This window comes from Nomascus leucogenys, chromosome X (assembly GCF_006542625.1).
Source record: "Nomascus leucogenys isolate Asia chromosome X, Asia_NLE_v1, whole genome shotgun sequence".
Lineage (NCBI taxonomy): Eukaryota > Metazoa > Chordata > Mammalia > Primates > Hylobatidae > Nomascus > Nomascus leucogenys.
The window spans coordinates 47,714,601-47,731,588 of record NC_044406.1 but is presented as its reverse complement, the minus strand read 5'-3'; the positions used below and the strand labels follow the sequence as shown (position 1 = coordinate 47,731,588).

General features: G+C 39.5%; 1 protein-coding gene across 2 annotated transcripts in view; it reads right to left on the bottom strand.

Annotated features, from left to right (window-relative positions):
- Nucleotides 1-1,217: 1,217 nt before the first annotated feature.
- Nucleotides 1,218-16,988, bottom strand: part of MAOB (monoamine oxidase B) — a 118,134-nt gene continuing 102,363 nt past the window's right edge. For both annotated transcript variants that reach the window (XM_003271021.1, XM_030807226.1), the window contains 7 exons: nucleotides 16,085-16,181; nucleotides 14,999-15,052; nucleotides 13,340-13,397; nucleotides 9,828-9,925; nucleotides 3,928-4,039; nucleotides 3,275-3,337; nucleotides 1,218-2,226 (listed from right to left, as the gene is read on the bottom strand). In XM_003271021.1, coding sequence (XP_003271069.1) covers nucleotides 2,074-2,226; nucleotides 3,275-3,337; nucleotides 3,928-4,039; nucleotides 9,828-9,925; nucleotides 13,340-13,397; nucleotides 14,999-15,052; nucleotides 16,085-16,181 — 635 coding nt within the window. In that variant the 3' untranslated portion in view covers nucleotides 1,218-2,073. The remainder of the gene's footprint in view (nucleotides 2,227-3,274; nucleotides 3,338-3,927; nucleotides 4,040-9,827; nucleotides 9,926-13,339; nucleotides 13,398-14,998; nucleotides 15,053-16,084; nucleotides 16,182-16,988) is intronic.

The following is a 16,988-nucleotide window of genomic DNA, read 5'->3' as shown; positions in this document are numbered from 1 at the left end:
CACTGTGGCCAGCCCTTGACTCTTTCTTAGCAGATGCATTAGAGTTAGCAATGAGATCAACTTTTAGGGAGACTTTTTTGGAGAAGATGCTCAAGAAGACACTCCATGCGATGTACATTTTTAGAGAGAATAAAAAAAATGGTTACAAAGAAAATCTTGGTGGGTTTCCCATTTAGTCTCTGCTATGGATTGAATGTATCCCCCAAAGTTCATGTGTTGGAACTTTGATCCCCAGTGCAGTGGTGTTGGAAGGTGAGACCTAATGATGAAAGATGTTTGGGTCATGAAGGCACTGCTTTCATAAGTGGGTTAATACTATTATCATGGCAGTGGATTTGTTATCACGGGAGTGGATTCCTTATAAAAGGATGAGTTTAGCCCGCTCTTGCACTCTCTCACCCATGTGATGCCTTCTGACACACAGCAAAAGGGCCCTCACAGGATGCCAGTTCCTTGATCTTGGACTTCCCAGCCTCCACAATCATGAGTCAATAAATTTCTGTTCACTATAAATTACTCTGTCTGTGATATTTCGTTATAACAACACAAAATAGAGTAAGACAGTCCTTAAATTTTCCATAAACTCATACATATTCATGCCACTGTAAAATCAGAAACTCTATACTATTATTAATTAATCTTGGGAGATTTCTTCAATTTCACTTATGCTAAGAATAAGCTTCATTTTTTAAACGACAATATAAGAATGGCCATTTATGGATTTAAAAGACATCCTGATGAAAACTGATGGTGGGAGTCGAGAGGTATGAGTCCTTTGAAATGATGATGCTGTTTAAAAAATAGTCCAAATAGAATTAAATGGACTGTGAAACTGCAGTTTCAAATTAATGAGTGTACCTAGTAAAAAGCTTTGCACCAAGAAGGAATATGAAATGTCAACTGAAATATTATAATTAGCTTAATAGTTTAAGCGTCTTGCTTATTAATATGTCATTTATTTTGACAGGTATTTTTTGGGGTAGTGAAGGCAAGGAACTGTATCTTTTAATATTCTTACCATATCATTATAAATCATTTTCAACATGCTCACACATATGCCACCCATGATGGATAACGCAATCAAATGCATGCATCATCCAGGCTTCAAGGAAATTTTGACTAAATGCTTTCAAGTCACAATTATATACCTAATACTGGATCTTGATTTGATGTGTCCAAAACCTGAAAGTCGTTACCAAAAAAGAAAGGACAGCAGATATGGTCAATCAACTTTTATTTTTAATTACCCAAGTGTGTACTGTCCTTTGTCTGAAGATACAATGGAGGATACAAAAGGAAGAAGAGATAAAATTTCTACCATCAAAAAAGTTAAAATCAGCTGGAGACACACTGCACAAAACAGTAAGACTTAAGGCTATATACTGAGTAGCATTTGAGAAGTGTAAGACAACTTAGCACAGAGTAAACCCACACAAAGGGACACCATCAGTGACTACGACAGGGAGTGAAGAAGGATAATTGGGGAATACATCCAAGGAGGTGGGAAAAGCGTTGGATTTGTGTTCTAGTCCCCCAGATACCAGTGGCTTATTGTGGCTCTTAGGTAGTTAAGTTCCACCCCTGTGGGCTTCAGTTTGCTCAACTCTAAAACAGAAGGTGAGGACTAAATGGTCTTTAATGTCTTTCAGCTGTAACAATACGGTATTCTAAGGACGAATGCAAAGAACTTGGGAAAGTGAGGCTATTACAGGTAAGAGGAAGAACAAGCACAAAGCCACAGTGGTAGGAAAAAATTCATTGCTTGTGCATGGGCAGGGTGTGTTGTGGGGTAGCGAGAACCTTAAACAAGCCAATTTAACTATTCTAAAGATTCTGAGAGCAATAAACTTGGAAACTGGTGAAACAGAACGCTAAGCCAGGTAAGGGACACTAAACAGGGGGCACAATGGAGAAAGAGATACCATGCATTTTACAGTCAGAGTTGGATTTATCTTCACGCTCCCTGCCTCACTCCACATTATTTGTCTTCATGGAACTTTACTGTAACTCTTTCCCCAAACCCATACCCCAAATACAGTAAGAAGAGAGTGTGATTACAGACACCCTCTCTGTTTACACTCGCACAAGTAGCCCCCTTTTGTGGGCCAGGAAGCCAAGAGCCATTGCTGAAAAGATGGTGGTCAATCCAATCAGCCTGAGCAGGCCTGGCACGGAGGGCAAATGTCTCTCCAAGAAGGTCATGGTGATGGGCTGTGCAGGGACATCCTGGGTTCAGAAAACATTGGGTATTAGTACAGGGCTTGTGCACTTTATTCCAGAAAGTCTGTACTTTCTCCAGTTCTCTGAACATGACCCATTCTTGCCAACCTCTAGACCCGTAAACACGATGTTCCCTCTGCTTATACTGTTTACCCTGTCTTCCTCACCGGACCCTTCACTTCCTCAGGGAGGCTTTCTTTCCTGAGCCCCCAGCCTAGGATGACATTCTCCTTTTGCATTTTTTCTTAGCATGTCTTCTTCACCGTTCTGTACTTTTTGGTTATCATCTGCATTCTCCACCAAATGTTGAGCTCCACAAAAATGCTGCTGTGCCTTTGCCACAATGGCTGATGCAGAACACGTGTGCCATAAATACTAGTTGGTAAATGAATCAATGTTCTCCACAGCCCACAATCCCATCCCTGGCAGAAGCACTAAGAGAATGACTGTGGAGTGGCAGGCCTATTCTCTTTGACTTCACACTTAAAAGGATAGAGCAATAATTCTGACCTTTGTGACTTTGTCCTCGAAAGTGTGTTTTCACTCTAACCTCTATGCATCCCTCCTTCCAGCCAGGAAAACTTCCTAGGATTTTATTACAAAAATGATCAGTATATTAAAAATAAAATTTTAATCTAAATATTCTCCATTTCATTCCATCTGTTTGACCCTGGACAGGAGATGCTAACACACTTTCCTTTCTTTTCCTACCTCTTGTGGAGAATCACCAGGCTAGATATTTATTTGACAGGCATTTATTGAGTTATTATTTTTAGAAGTCTCTGAGAAATGACTCCCTCCTCATCAAAAAATATTTTTTCCTAATAATCTGTAATGAATGTGGCAACTACAAATTTATCAAAGCTCGTCTAAATCTCTCACCTCTACCCTAACCCATGTTACTTATTTAAACATTCATGTTTAAATCACTTAGGTGAATCACTTAGTTGAATCACTTAGGAAAAGGTATGTGAATATATACAAGTGTGCTCTTCTTGCAAATAATGGGTTTAGAGAAAAGATATCTAATTTCATGAAATAAAACATAGCCTACCACAGACTCTGGTTCTGACTGCCAGATTTCATCCTCTGGAATCTTCCCCATGGCATGCAGGATCTGAAATGAAAGAACACATTGGCAAATAGCAAAAGTGACACCATCTTTCTTCTAATCTGCTCCCTAAAGGACTAAGTAACTGTCTCTTGAGATATCCATCAAAAACACCAAGGTAAAGGCCAGAACACTCCATTCAACCTTTAAGAGGTGCCAAAAGGTATTTCTCCTGTGGTATAAGAGGTTCCAATCATTAGGCTTACCATAAATTTTAATAGTTATGAACACACCTCAAATAGGGATGACATCAGAGGAACTGTCAGAAAATATTTCCTGTGAAATGAATTGAATTTTGAGTCCTAATAGAAGCATGTTTGGTTCTAGAATATCAGACCTAGGTTATCTTTCAAGTGTAGTCAGGTTGATCATTTGCCCCATGGGCTCTTTTTACTTTGGGTGACATGTTAGGTATTTTCATTATTACTTTGGGCTAAGGTGTTCACTTCACCTGAGACAATAGTTAAAATAGTATTTTATGGGTCTTAAGATGGGGCTTACTGGAGAGTTGGTCTCCAGGCTCTCAGATATCATTGACCTACATGTCAGGACCATGAGTTGCCTCCTTCCCCATAATCTATGACCCCAGACCCTACCTCTCGGGCTGCTCTCTCCCCGGCCTCTACAGCCCCCTCCATGTAGCCGCTCCAGTGTGTGGCAGTCTCAGTGCCTGCAAAGTAAATCCTGTCCACTGGCTGGCGTAGAACCCTTAGAACAAAAGCAAAGAGGCAAAAGTGGTCAGTCTCAGAGAGTCAGAGAAAAGTTTTCCCATAAAGACCAATGCTGGTCAGCTTCCTCAGATTCTAAACAATCAAGAAGGACATTGGCAATTTTGGAATAATGTTTATGTGGTTCCTCCAGCTCTCGCATGATCCTTGTCACAAACAAAATAGAATAAAAGCCAAAGTTCACTGTTGCACCAAGAGTTGCAGGTGAAGGAGCTGACATTAATGGATGTAAATTATGTATTTGCTTCATCAACATGAAGTGAGGGACTGTATAAGCCCAGTCACATGGCTCCCTTTATGGCTCACTGGCTCTGTGGCAAGGTGATACATGCCCCCAATTCCCCACTGGTTATTCCACTAGTGAACTTGGCAAATCACTTACTCTCACTATGCTCTGGCTTCCTTGCCTCTTAAAGGGAATGGTCCACTGATTTCTAAGACCCTTTCCATCAGTAACATTGAACAAATCTGAGAGTCTGACTACAGCTCCATAACTCCTATTCCTTGAACACTTGCCTGTACTGGTGAGGTCGGTACTATTATTATCACCATTTTGCAGATGAGAATATGGAGGTAGACTGTGGTGGACATTGTGATGAACCACGCAGGCGCCATTCAAGCATGAAAGACTTATCCCCAGCTGCTGGGAATGCTGCCAGAAGAGGGCCTACTGATGTCAGCCCTCTTTGGAGATTGCCTCTGCTAAAAAAAAACCATGTCACCTACTAGGTCATGCCTCCTTCCAATAGCAGTTGCATCCAGTGACTGATCACCACGGGCTGTAAATACCAAATTCCCAAGCTCCAACTTGAGACCTCCCACTCTAAAGGGCCATTCTAGTTCTGGAACTTCCTCTGGGGTTATCTGAGGCCTTCACTGGAACTGCACTGCAGGCCACATTCTCCCTATGCCCACTCCTGCTTCCTTCTTCCTTCCACAGGTGCCAATCCAAAGGGCATGCCTTAATATATCTCCTGTCTACTAATCGTTGTTTCAGGGTCTGCTTCCTGGAACCTAACCAGCAACAAAGACAAAGTAATTTGCTCTCGGTCACAGCTAGTAAGTGGCAGAGTTGGTATTTGAACACAGGCAATCTGACTCTGGAACCTACAGTTTAACCACTTAGTTATACTTCCTCTCTCTACTGCATTATTTCTTCAATCTTTTAAAGAACTCTGTGGCATAGCTACTATTATCATTATCTCATTTTACACATGAGGAGACTGAGGCTTGGAGAAATGTTCAGTGATATGCCAAGAGCCACACTCCTAGAAAATAGCAAAGCCAGGATTTGAACCATGTCTAACAGATGTCAAAGCCTCTATTTTTACCTTCTATTCTTTGCCTGGTGTATCATCACCCTATAATATTTAATAGTTAGTAGACTGCCCACATGCTATACAAGGGACTGAAATGTCACAGCACTTGGCCTGTAAGAGAGGCAGTTCATTGTTGCTCTGACAAAAATATCATAAGGAAAGCACCGTCAACATGCCATTATTCATCCTGTCTCAGGGTTCTCTTATATCTGATAAGCGATGTCAAGAACTAACATCCATGCTCCATCTTAGTCAACACTGTACACCACTGGGCCTTTTATTAGAAAACCAAATGAGCTGGCTTGTATTGGTGGGTTTTCTTTCACCTGCTCTGATTGCAGTCATCAAAGAAAGGAGAAGAAAATACAAGGAGAGATATTATATAGAATACAGATGGTCTCCAACATTTAACTGTTAACTTTATGATGGTGCTAAAGCAATACACATTCAGTAGAAACCGTACTTCAAGTACCCATACAACCATTCTGTCTTTCACTTTCAATACCGTATTTAAAACTTGACATGAAATATTCAACCCTCTATTATAAAATACGCTTTCTGTTAGATGATTATGCCCAGCCATAGGCTAATATAAGTGTTCTGAGTACGTTTAAGGTAGCTAAGCTAAACTATGATATTCGGTACGTTAGGTGTATTAAGCGCATTTTCCACTTATAATATTTTCAATTTATGGTGGGTTTATTGGGATATAACCCCATCATATTTTGAGGAACATCTGTATTAGTATATTGATGACAACACATGAAATATATAGAGAGCCTAAGGGTACTCAGGAAGGAACCCTTCCTACAAGAGAAGGTGGATTGACTTTCCCCATGTTGATTAAACAATGCCGTTTTTCACTGCATGTTTACTTTTTTTTTCAATGGAGAAAACTAATCCCAGTTGGAGACCTCTAGGAGGCCTGGCTAGACCCCAAGAATAAAATATTAGAAGAAAGAACAAAGGCTTAGAGAACTAATCATACTATCAATCAGAATATGTGAAAGCCAAGAATTAATTTTAAACAAAGAGATAGTTTCCCTCTACTTGTCATTTGGAAATTATGTTCCTTTAGGGGAAAAAAAGAGTCCAACAACCAGGTAAGAAAAATACCTGCCCCTTCTTTTGCAGGTGGGTGAACAGACAGTATATATTTACAAAAGATATAGGACATCATAAAGGAGAACTCCACATATATTTCTTGTGGCTTATGAGTTTTTCTGCATAATCATGACAATCATTTTTTTCACCCTATCCAGAAGAAACATTTCTTAAGAAATGTATATTTAGTTCTTTACCAAGTTGTACTGGTAATTCTGTCTTCTCTCTTCCTTCAGAACATGTACTGTGAACTTCCAGGGCTCTGGATATAAAACTTATTGCAATATCTTAAATGCCATGGCCCTGAAGGGTCAAGGGAAGTCGTCTGGGCAGGTAGTCTCTGTTCAAGCTGGGAATTATGTTAAGCTATGCTGTGCCTTAGTTTCTACCCTACAAATTGAAGGTAGTTATAGGAAGCCTGACATATATCCCTGGGAAGGAATAAAGATAAAAGTAGGCATTACTGTATCACCATCAATGCCAGATACGATGGGATTTATCTTGCTTCTCTTACGTGAGCAGGATCAGGCCAGTTCAGGTAAGTGTCTTCTTTGTTCCCCAAACCAAAAGGTATTTTCCTGACACTCTTTATGAAATTGAGCATAAAACCCACCACTCTGTGGTCAGAAATCCAATCATATCACACTTCTGATTTAAAACAAAGCCAAAAACAAAAGTAATGCAGTGATAGCTGTTCTCTGTTGAAATATCAAGTTTTGTATTCCTGAATGTGTCATACAGGGCAAAGTGTTCTCCCTCTCCCTTTGGTCTGATTCTCCATTCTGTCCTTAATATCACCCATAGCCCATCTGATATAATATTTTGATATTTGTCCCTGCCCAAATCTCATGTAGAATTGTAATTCCCAATGCTTGAGGTGGGGCCTGGTGGGAGGTGTTTGGATCATGGGGGCGGATCCCTCATGGCTTGGTGCCTTCTTCATGATAGTGAGCTCTCACAAGATCTGTTCAGGTAAGAGTGTATGGCACCTCTCCCCACCACACTTGCTTGTTCCTGCTTTCGCCATGTGACTTGCCTGTTCTCACTTTGCCTTCTGCCATGACTGTGAGCTCCCTGAGGCTTCACCAGAAGCTGAGCAGATGCCAGCACCATGCTTGTATAGCCTGCAGAACTGTGAGCCAATTAAACCTTTTTTCTTTATAAGTTCCCCAGACTCAGGTATTTATTTTAAGCAATGCAAGAATGGCCTAATACACCATCCATGCAAAGTTCTTCCCCAGACCTTCCAGAAACCTGTGGGATCCTAGCGTTTTCCTCATACCATTCCGTCTGCATAGACTGCATCCCCAATAGCCTTTCTCTGCCTCCTACAACCCTCAGGTGGTATGTGCATTATGAAGCCTTCCCAGGTTTCTCTAAGTAAGGCTAGCCTGTGCCTCTATATGTCCCAGTGGTATCTCTATGCCCCTGTATTAGAGCATTCACCTCAGTGGTAACATTCTGAGTGGTGATACAGTAGTGCCCTTGTTTATCCTTATTCCCTCCCAGGGATATATGTCAGTACTTTAGAGTCAATTTTTGATGTCATGTCCTCTCCCCATCCCCACCTTAGCCCTCAACACTGTCAGCTCCTTCTCAGCAGGGAGGCTGTCCTTGGTATTGAAGTTTTCAGCACAGTGCTTGGCAAATGGTTGGCATTTAGCCAATAAACACAGAATGAAACAAACACCACTGACATATTCTACACTGAGTGATACGGTTTGGCTCTGTGTCCCCACTCAAATCTCATATTGTAGTTCCCATAATTCTCACATGTTGTGGGAGGGACCCGGTGGGAGATGAGTGAATCATGGGCGGGGGGGTCTTTCCTGTGCTGCTCTCGTGATAATGAATGGATCTCACAAGATCTGATGGTTTCAAAAATGGGAGTTTCTTTGCACAAGCTCTCTCTTTGCCTGCTGCCATCGATGTAAGATGTGACTTGCTCCTCCTTGCCTTTTGCCATGATTGTGAAGCCTCCACAGCCATGTGGAACTGTAAGTCCAATAAACCTCTTTCTTTTGTAAGTTGCCCAGTCGCAGGTATGTCTTTATCAGCAGTGTGAAAACAGACTAATAGAGTCAGCATATCTAAAAATTAACTTAATGACCCTAGCTTATCAGGTGCTGCCCCTTGGCCCCAGAGTGTTCTCTTGGATAATATTTTGCCATCTCTAAGCAGGTAAAGAAAGTGCTAACCAAAGTTATTACATATCTTCTGATAAGCAGGTTTTACTCCTTATTTGACCAGTTTTCATGGACAGATTGATTAGCCATTTCCACTTACCCCCTCTATTTGCTGTATACTTTCAACAGTCTTTGACTCACTAGTCTACATTTCTCATTCTGTTTAGATTAAGCTTTTGGCATTAAATTATTGCTTGGTTTAGTAATACTATAATAGTCATAAAAATCACTGCTATATTATTAGTTCATTTATTGTCATCAAATAAATTAACTAAACAACAACATACTTGGATGTATAATGCTGTGAATGCTAAACGCCATTGAACTGTGCACCCTTTTGAATAGGTGAATTGTATGGTATGTGAATTATGTCTCAATAAGGATGTTAAAAAATAACTCATACTTCCAAGCATCTAAGGATTAGGATCAAAAAATTTAAAAAAAACTCATACTTTCTTGAACATACTGATTATTGCTCACTTTGCATCATTTCGTGCTTTCCCATCCACTTGCTAAGAAAGTGAGGTTCAGAAAGGAGAAGTGACCTGTTTGGCATGACAAAGTTTGTCATTGGTAGAATCAGAGCTGGGACCCAAGTGTCTTCATTCCCAGTCTAGAACTCATTTTGTTTTTATAATTTTGTCCCCGTGTTGGCAGTTGTACAGTGGCGTCTGAGGAAGTTTTACTGAGTCCTAACTCAGTATAAGGACACTTCTTCTGACACTGTGGGTGAACCCTTGGACTACCTAAAATGCTACTCTTTTTTGATTTTTAGTTTTTATGGGTACAGAGTAGGTGTATATATCTATGGGTACATGATGTGTTTTGATACAGGCATGCAATGCGTAATAATCACATCATGAAGAATGGGGTAAAATGCTATTTTTATGCTGAAACCTTCTATGGTTATATTGATTGGAATTGCTCTTCCAGAGAAAAGCAGCACCATTGTGTATGTATAATTATAATGATTTAATTCATAAGATACACGATTTCATTCATAAGATACACGAATTCATTCATAAGATACAAAGGAAATTGGGGGATTTTTTTTTTTTGTATTTATAAGAAACAAGGGAGAAGAGCTACCTGAACCTATTTAGGGTTTGGATTCAGGTGCAGGGGATTTCGGTCACAGCTTAGCAGGCTTTTACTCTACCTTCCATATTGAGTCAGGATCCCAGGGGGGAAGTAAGTTGTGTAGCAGCCCCCGGAGTACTGCTCCTCACACCAGTTCTTTTCTTCGTAATGCACTGGCTGCAAGACAGAGCGACAAAAACTTGAAGGAGACTCAAAGAAAGCTATTTAGCCTAGAATAAATCGAACAGTTTAGTAGGCTTTGTATTGTCAAACCAACGTATTTCGGAAATAGAGTTGCATTATCCTGATGTTTTTAAAGATATGTCTTTGGGCAGGTAAATGTCCTTGGTAATAAGCTTCTAAGAAATTCAGATCTTAGAATGTTTTTTTCATTTGGTTTCTTTGTATCTTAAGTACTGTTCATAAATTGCGATAGTCTAATTCCATTTTTACCTTGGTTTTACCTATTAAAAAGTTTTAGTGCCTGATGGTTTCAAGAAAAGTTTTTAAAAGGATTTATGTTTACTGGAGTGGCTGGATAGGAAAAAAGGCAGAAAAATATGTCTGTTGAAGAAAAAAGATTATCAGGTTCATGTTTTGGTGGAGGTGAGCTTTCTTGAGGGAAGCTGAACAGACAAACTTATGTTTTTGTGGCAGGCAAGCACTTCTGTTGATGGTGGTATTTGTAAACAACTATTGGTCTGAAAAATATGTTTTTTGCCACGAACAGGCAAAACTGGCAGAGATTTTGTAAAGCTCAAATGCTTTTTTAAAGTAACCAAACAGAAGCTTTATCATTAAGCATTACTTCGAAAAGATAAAATCAACGTAGCAAGTTTTAAGAAAACAATGTTTGTTTTAAAGAGAGATTTTGAAAAACATTTTATTTAAAAGAATTGCAATCACACAGCTGACTTTGGACAGTCATTTGTAAGGCATCCTATTTACAAAGTATGATTATGAAGTTCTGCCTGATGGGTTTAGTGGCTCCAGGTCTTCTGTGGTATCACCACGCTACACGCCCCAGAACCTGACGGCTACATCCACCTCCTAAGCAAGCTTCTCTGGCTGTCTCCAGCCAATCAGAAGAAAGGTTGGACTTTATCTTTCAACGTGTCTTGTTCCCAGGAATTTCTTCCTTCCACAAAATAGACACCAAAGCAAAAATAAAACAAGTGGCCCTCTCTATGCCAAGAGCAAACAAGGACAGGACCAACTTATTTTTATCATCAGGAATTAATCATGCACACCCTTATTAGGAAAAGAGACTTTCTCAAATGAAAAATGATCAGCCTTTTTCAAAATATGAGGACAAATGCTTCCCTCTTCAACTGAAGTTCCCCAAACAACCATCTCACGAGTCGTTGCAGGAACTTCAATTAACAAACTGCTTTAGCCTGGGAGTGCCTCAGAATGTAACTTCACAAAGCTTGAATATCTACCAGGGTGAAATATCTTGAATGGCTTTTTTTTTTAAATCAACTCCACACTCTTTATTCTCCAGACCTCTAGCATTGAATGACATTTTTTTATTATACTTTAAGTTTTAGGGTACATGTGCACAACACGCAGGTTAGTTACATATGTATCCATGTGCCATGTTGGTGCACTGCACCCAGTAACTCGTCATTTAACATTAGGTATATCTCCAAATGCTATTCCTCCCCCCTCCCCCCATCCCACAACAGTCCCCAGTGTGTGATGTTCCCCTTCCTGTGTCCATGTGTTCTCATTGTTCGATTCCCACCTATGAGTGAGAACATGCAGTGTTTGTTTTTTTGTCCTTGTGATAGTTTGCTCAGAATGATGGTTTCCAGCTTCATCCATGTCCCTACAAAGGACATGAACTCATCATTTTTTATGACTGCATAGTATTCCATGGTGTATATGTGCCACATTTTCTTAATCCAGTCTATCATTGTTGGACATTTGGGTTGGTTCCAAGTCTTTGCTATTGTGAATAGTGCCGCAATAAACATACATGTGCAAGTGTCTTTTACACTGTTGGTGGGACTGTAAACTAGTTCAACCACTGTGGAAGTCAGTGTGGTGATTCCTCAGGGATCTAGAACTAGAAATACCATTTGACCCAGCAATCCCATTACTGGGTATACACCCAAAGGATTATAAATCATGCTGAATGGCATTTTTAAACAGAAAAACTAATAATTTTTAACAGATGTTAACTGCTGTTTTTAGTGAGTATATACTGTATTTTTTGTTTTGATACTTTACTCAATATCCTTGAGCCTGGAGGCTATGCCTATGTTTAAACTTGCTCAGTGGTATATGAAAACAAACAAAAAAATCAAAGCATATTCCTCATTAATATTGTTTCTCTAATTGTTCTACTTTATTTGCTGAGAAAGAATTCCAAGAAACATCAAGAGCATGTATTTCACCTGTATCAAGTACAGAAGATCTGCAATGGCGGGGCGAGGAGGGAGGGAGAGAATTTTGCTTTAAAATAGTGAACAAAAATGACAAATTTGAAAGACACAACAACTTAACCAGGAGGAAGCAAGTCATTCCAAAGCTGAGCAAAGTAAGTGTTACAGTAATAGGACTAAGTCATGTAGCTGCTCAACTAGATTATGGTATATACTACAGAGACTTGGATTTAAGAGGCTTAACAAGTTAAACATTCTCAGCCTCCTCATTAGACTTTTCTCACGCATTAACTGCTCATCTGTACATTGGTCTCCATTGTCTTCAAATGCTTCACAGATAATTGGATTTAATAATCACTTTCAAAAGGTGACATAGTCTATGTCAAAACATTAAAAACTTAGCAGTCTGATGAATGTCATGAGAACACCAATTCATCATTTTAAATATTGACGAAGGAGGTGATTATGGGTACTTGTTATGAGTACTTTGGGCCCTCTGATTGTCACCAAATGCCCCCTACCCTGCCCCTATCCCACCTTTAACCACCTTAGAGTTCTACTTGATTCATTTGAGGATCACTGTTTTCTCAGGCTACTTCCAAAGGTGTCTAGAAAACTCAACTGGCATACAGACAGACAGCCTGTCTTCTTTACATCTCTCATGTTCAAGGGTAAAACAAGACAGAAAAGAGGCCATGCAGGAGTGGGGGCAGGTAATCTTATTTTTTAACTGTGAGACAGTGGGGGATGGGGTAGGTATAGGTTTATGTACATGAGTCAGACTCTGCCCTTTTTCCAAGATCACCAGAGAGGGGAAAAAGTCCTTTTCATCCCCATCCTGGCTGCCAGGATCTAGGATCTTCCTATGGGTAGCAGAAGCTCCCCTCTTTTACCCCCCTAACAGAACTGGAAGCAGAGTGACCCAATGCCCTCTTCCAGGAAGAAACTCTGAATTCAGGGACAATGTAGCACCACCTAAACCACAGCATATTGCAAGGTCCCTGACCTGCCACCAGCACAGCCAAGGCCCACACTCTCTGGAACCACTTGTAAATTGACCAGTCCTGTGTAGATGCCTCTGCAAATATATTGGGAAAAACATGAACTTCAGGACCCAACTTGCATCAACCTATCCCTGCTAGCCACTTGGGGACAAAGAAAGGTCTCTCACCCTTAGTATAGGGTTGGGAAGCAGCCTTACCTCCAGAGCTTCTGGAGAACCCAGAACCTTGGCATAGAGTTCACAAAGTTTCTTCAACCTGTGAATGAAAAGAGACAAAAGTGAAAATAAAGGAAAGAAGGGAAGGAAAGAAAAAGTGGAAAAGAGGCATTTATCCCCTCATAAAAAAGATTCCATGAGCCATTGATTCCACTCCAACATTGCATTTTAATTTTTTAAAACAAGGCATTTTGTTCCATTTCGGATGTCTTAAATCTTTGAAGTCACAAATATTAATCACACAGGATTGCTGGTAAGTCTTTAAGAAAGTAAAGTGACGCGTTGCCTGAATTATGGTATTATTTTATTATTTTAAATCCAGGAGCCCTTTTGTTTATGAACAAAATGTTTATGAAACAAATGTTTATGAAAATGCCTAAGTTCTTCTCTCTCCCTCTCTTCCTTCTCTCTCTTTCTGTCTTTTTCTTTGTTTTTATACAAATGAAGTAACTTGCCAAAAGCAGAGGAATGGCTAGAAAGAGCAAAGAAGATAAGTACAGAAGTAGAACCAAATATATAAGGAAATTTAGAATTCATAAAGGTGGACATTTTAAACCCACAGGGAAGAGACAGTTTTCAATAAAATGGCACTGGGACAAATAGCTGCTCATGAAAGAAATAAAGTTGGATGCTTACATTATTTTCTTACACCAAAATATGTTTCAGAAGAATCAAAGATTTACATATAATACGTCAGACCATAAAATGAATGGAAGAATGGGTGATTTCTAAAAAATTATTTTGGAATGAGAAAGTCTTTTCTATGTATGACAGATATTCAGAAACCATGGTTTTAAAATGGATACACTTGATTACATAAAAAGATAAAATTTTATTATAGTATAAAATGAATAAGCCATAAACAAGATCAAAAGGCAAAGTGGGAAAAGATTTGTTCCAGACATTGGAAACCCAGCAGTGAGCCAATCAGACAAAACATCCTACCTTCATGATCTTATATTCTAGTGGGGACATTTTTAGGGAAGAGGCCCAGGCAGACCGCTACAGCCCTGGCCATGTGCAGAGGTAACATTGGTCACTGAGGAGAACCCTGATGGAATCGGAAAGCATGCATCATAATATAATTCAGGAGCTCTTTCCTGGTAAATAGGTTATTAGCAGTGGTGTGGGAATAAATAATTGGCAGTGGTGAACACTAATTGCAAGAAGAAATTGCCACCTCCAGAGGAATTAGTCCCTCTGTACCTATAATCTGTAATTGTTATGCATCATTCATGTAGTATGTGTACAGCAGACTTCCCCACAGCACAGTAATTTTTCTCCCTGGCTTATCTCCTTCACAAGCAAATTTTCAGCCCCTGGGTTATATCCATTTTCATATTCTCCATAGCCCCTAGCATGGTGTCTTATGTACAATAAACTCAATAAATATTAATTTGAATACTTTGTTTCTTAAGTTATCAGCACTATGTTTTTTACAACAAGACCCTTATAATTAACATAGCAAACACATAGCATTGGCAATACACATATAATTAGGCAGTCTGTAAGTTAAAAAGTTAAGTAAAAATGAAAGGCAGGCAAGTAGGTAGAAAAGAAGGAAAGAAGGAGAAAAAGGAGGGAAGGACAGAGTGGAGGGAAAGGAAGGAAGAAACGAAAGAGCAGCATTTCTTTTGTTACCTTTCCTCTTTGGTAAGACGTGCCAGTTTTCTGGCTTTGTGGGCCAGGATAAATCTAAAGCATATAAACAAGCAAAAGGGGAGAAATTAATGGTTGCTTTCATCCTAGCCTCATTTTTGTAGCTACACATGTGCCCAGTTTACATAGTTAAGACAACCAAAAGAAACAAACTATACACTAGCTTTTCTTACGTTCAAAGTTTTATGATTTACCTATCAAATTTCTGACACTGAAGAGCACTTTCTAACTTCAAGGAGTCAAGCGACTAAAAGTAGATGACTGGCCATAATTTTTGCCTTGGATAACACTATGGCTGACTCACTTCCCCTCACCCAGCTGGTGGTCAGTAAGAATAACACTTGGGCCTCAAATGCCCACTTAAGGCTATGTCTGAGCCTTTCCAATTTCATCCAGTCCTTGCTCTTTGGTTTTGTCTCCACCATGGTGTCTCCCTAGCACCCAACCTTCTAGATTCCATCTCCATTTCTAGCCCCATGATTGCTTTCAACTTACAATTAGCTTTGATCTCCCTGTTCTGACTGTTGGCTGTCTCTGAGATAAACTCATACATGTCCTAAGGCCCATCTTAATTTTGGATACTCCAGGTCACCACCTCTCTGGGCCAGGACATCCTGGTCTTCCCTTTCCATGTGCTGGTCGTCCCTGGAAAGCTGAAGACTGGGCTGGTCTTGGCTGTTCTCTACTGGGACTCAGAAATCTCAGCATCTCACTTAAGTAACATGGATGCCCACACAGCCTCCACAAGAAGTCTCTTAGTAAAACACCCCAAGTCAGGAAAAGATGGGTCACCAAAATATTTCTACCCCTAACACTAAATACTAATAGAAAATTAACATAAAAATTTTAAAATGTTATTGGTATTCTGCTTCCTACCTAGATATTTATTCATTGGAAGACGTTATTTAGAAAAGAACCAGTAATAATTTTTATACTGCCGAATTTGAAAAATAGTGCCACTGGGTAAAAAAAAAAATCACTTAACAAAGTTTGGGGCACATTTGTTAATAGTATGTGATTACCTTGTCAACACTGAATAGCAGCCACAACACCATAATTGTGCCTTACCCCATTATGGCAGCATAGTTGCCTTCAGGTTTGGTATCATCCAATGTGTAGGCAACTGGAGCTTCCTCTCCATCAATAATCATGGTTCCACAGTAATCTTAGAGAACAGCAAAATGGAAGAGCATATTCATCACTCTATCAAACTATCCATTGCAGATATAATGAAGTGCATGTTTTTAAACTTGAGAAGCCCAAAGGCCAAATACAGCATGTTATACTCCAAACATATGAAGGCAAACCAAACTGATGTCAAAGGAGGGATAAGTAGCCAACATTTTTTGAGAAAATCAAACCATAAGCCCTTCTCTGCAAAGAATAAAGCATATGATATTAGGAATTCGTCCAGGTCACTGTTTAATGAAATCTGGTTCTCCTTGCAGTTAATACTTGGGCTCCCTGTTTTCTCTTTCATAAGAAATCAGAATAAATCCAAAGATGTGTAAAGGAAATACCAGTTCATTACCGTAAAAAAGAAGAGACTGAACACTGACATTTTACGAGAAGTCACTTATTCTAAGTAGTTCTTTATTATCTGGAGGCAGTGTTTAGAGGGAAATTTATAGCACTAAATGCCCACAAGAGAAAGCAGGGAAGATCTAAAATCAACACCCTAACATCACAATTAAATGAACTAGAGAAGCAAGAGCAAACAAATTCAAAAGCTAGCAGAAGACAAGAAATAACTAAGATCAGAGCAGAACTGAAGGAGATAGAGACACAAAAAGCCCTTCAAAAAATCAATGAATCCAGGAGCTGGTTTTTTGAAAAGATAAACAAAATAGACTGCTAGCCACACTAATAAAGAAGAAAAGAGAGAAGAATCAAATAGATGCAATAAAAAATGATAAAGGGGATATTACCATCAATCCCACAGAAATACAAACTACCAACAGAGAGTATCATA